This window comes from Benincasa hispida, chromosome 5 (assembly GCF_027475165.1).
Source record: "Benincasa hispida cultivar pf3 chromosome 5, pf3_genome.v1.1, whole genome shotgun sequence".
Taxonomy (NCBI): domain Eukaryota; kingdom Viridiplantae; phylum Streptophyta; class Magnoliopsida; order Cucurbitales; family Cucurbitaceae; genus Benincasa; species Benincasa hispida.
This window is the reverse complement of record NC_143482.1, coordinates 50,745,013-50,747,277: the sequence shown is the minus strand read 5'-3', so window position 1 is coordinate 50,747,277 and position 2,265 is coordinate 50,745,013. Positions and strand designations below refer to the sequence as shown.

Genomic DNA, 2,265 nt, shown 5'->3' with positions numbered 1-2,265 from the left:
ATACCGCACGATCGTCTACTCTTCAAGCGCCTACGTGATCATATAGCCAACGCAACACGATCGTGTAACAACTTTACACGATTGCGTAGTATTAGCTATTCAATCATTTAGCACATGCTACATGATCATATAGAAAAATCTACATGAGCGCATAGCAAAATCTAAATGATCATTTAGCTTCAGCTACACGATGCATCCACTGTTTTGTCTTCTTTATCGAAATGCATTGCAACCTTCACTTCTGAAGCCTTGAACCACTAAGACTTGGTTTAGGAGATGGTCTCCATAGGTCAGAATGGATATAATCCAATGTTCCTTTGGTAGTATGCTGAGATTTTGTGAAACTTTGTCTAGTTGCTTACCCTAGAATACAATGTTCACAAAAGGAAAGATGCTCACTGATCCCTTTCGACAGTATACCTTGTTTGGACAGTGCTTGCATCCCTTTTTCACTGATATGAGATAGTCTTTTGTGCCACAAGTCTGCCTCTGTTAAGCTTGTTGTTAAAACAGTGTAGGCACTAGTCATCATCTCTACTCCTCTTACAATATAAAGGTCATTAACTTTTTTACCAACCAACACTACCTTAGAAACCTTAATCCCCTTTGGGATTCCACCTTTTCCTCTGCACTCACACCTAAAGAAGTCAAACATGCCCAGAGATATCAAGTTTCTCTTGAGTAAAGGTACATGTCTCACATTTTTTAGAAGCTTGATTGATCCATCCTTTAGCTTTAAGGATACTGAACCAACCCCTTTGATTTTGCAGGCTTCATTGTTCCCCATGTACATAATTCTCCATCCACATTCTTGTAGGCATAAACCAAGGTCTGAAGGGTGTCATATGATAGCTACAGCCGAAGTCAAGTACCCAATCATGCTTTCCAATAGAACTTATTTGGTTGGTTTTGTTTTTAGTAGAGGCTAAGGCATCAGAATAGAAGTAGGACACTTCAACCACTAAAGCTTCTGGTTGTTTTCCCTTTTAATCCTTCTCTTTTTCCTGATTTTTCCATTTTAAGTTGTAGCAATCCCTCATTAAGTATCCTTTCTTCTTGCAGTAGTTACATCTCATCTTGGTTTTGGGTTTATGCTCTTCACCAGACTGATTTTTATTCCCTATAGACTGATTCTGCTTGTTCTTGCCCTTGTCAAACAACCCTTTCTACACCAAGCTCCAACTCTCTAGTTCTCAATGCTAAAATAATGACATAAGTGGTAATTTACTCTTTGCCATATTTCAAGGCATTCTTCACCCCCTAATAGGCTTCGTGTAGAGAGTTCAACAAGACAAAGGCTTCATTCTTATTGCCAATCTTCTCGCCAAGGCTCTTGAACTTAGAAACTATCCTCTTAAACTCATCCAGATTGTCTGATAGTGGTTTAGCAGAATTCATTTTAAAAGTGAAGAACTTTTTCCTCAGATACATCTTGTTAGGGAGATACTTGGTTGCAAAAAGACCTTCCAACTTGACCCACATCTTCTAGCCCGTGTCTTGATCGATCACCTGTCTCAAGATTTTGTCACTGAGATTAAAAACCAATGTTCCATAGATTGTAAGTTCCATGTCTTCCCTTTCTTAAGCTGTTAATGTAGGTGGTAGAGTTGACGGGTCTAAAAAGGCCTTGGAAGCTCTCTGTTGTCCAAGAATAGCTTTGATTTTGGCCTTCCACAGACCAAAATCACCCTTTCCATCGAACTTCTCTATTTCAAACCTTGCAACAGCCATCACTGATCTGATTGAGTATCGAGGCTGCCTTTCTTGCGTATCTTGATGCTTTAAGAATGCTGACCTTGATGATCTTCAAATGCTCTGATACCACAAATTGTTGGGATATTCAATCTTCTATAGGCCCAATTACTCAAGATCAACATTGAGAAGATGAAGAAATGACTGAGAAAGACTCTATCAAATCCTCGATACTCGATAGGTTTCTACTCGATGCTCGATGTGAATTCCATTCAATCCTTGATGAGTTTCTATTCAATCCTCGATGTTACTTGATTAATGCTAAACGATACTTGATCTTACTCGATGAATCTTGATCTTTACTCGGTGCAACTTGAAGACAGAAAATGACTAACTCAAAGCTACTCGATAGATGAAATCGATGCACGATTTAATTTGATACTTTGGAATTCGATACAATTTGAAAGCTAGATTTTTTTGCACGCAATTTGCAGAAAAATTATAGTCGACTCAAACAAAGAAGATAAAGACAAGAAGAAGAAACACACTGGTTTACATGGTCAGTCCAAGATG

At 38.5% G+C, this 2,265-nt stretch overlaps 1 protein-coding gene across 1 annotated transcript in view; it reads right to left on the bottom strand.

The window, feature by feature from the left end:
• Window positions 1-1,581: 1,581 nt before the first annotated feature.
• The window catches only part of LOC150036217 (uncharacterized), an 8,823-nt gene continuing 8,139 nt past the window's right edge, over window positions 1,582-2,265 (bottom strand). The window contains exon 4 of the mRNA XM_090313597.1: window positions 1,582-1,804. Within this exon, the coding sequence (XP_090169723.1) occupies window positions 1,582-1,804 (223 nt within the window). The remainder of the gene's footprint in view (window positions 1,805-2,265) is intronic.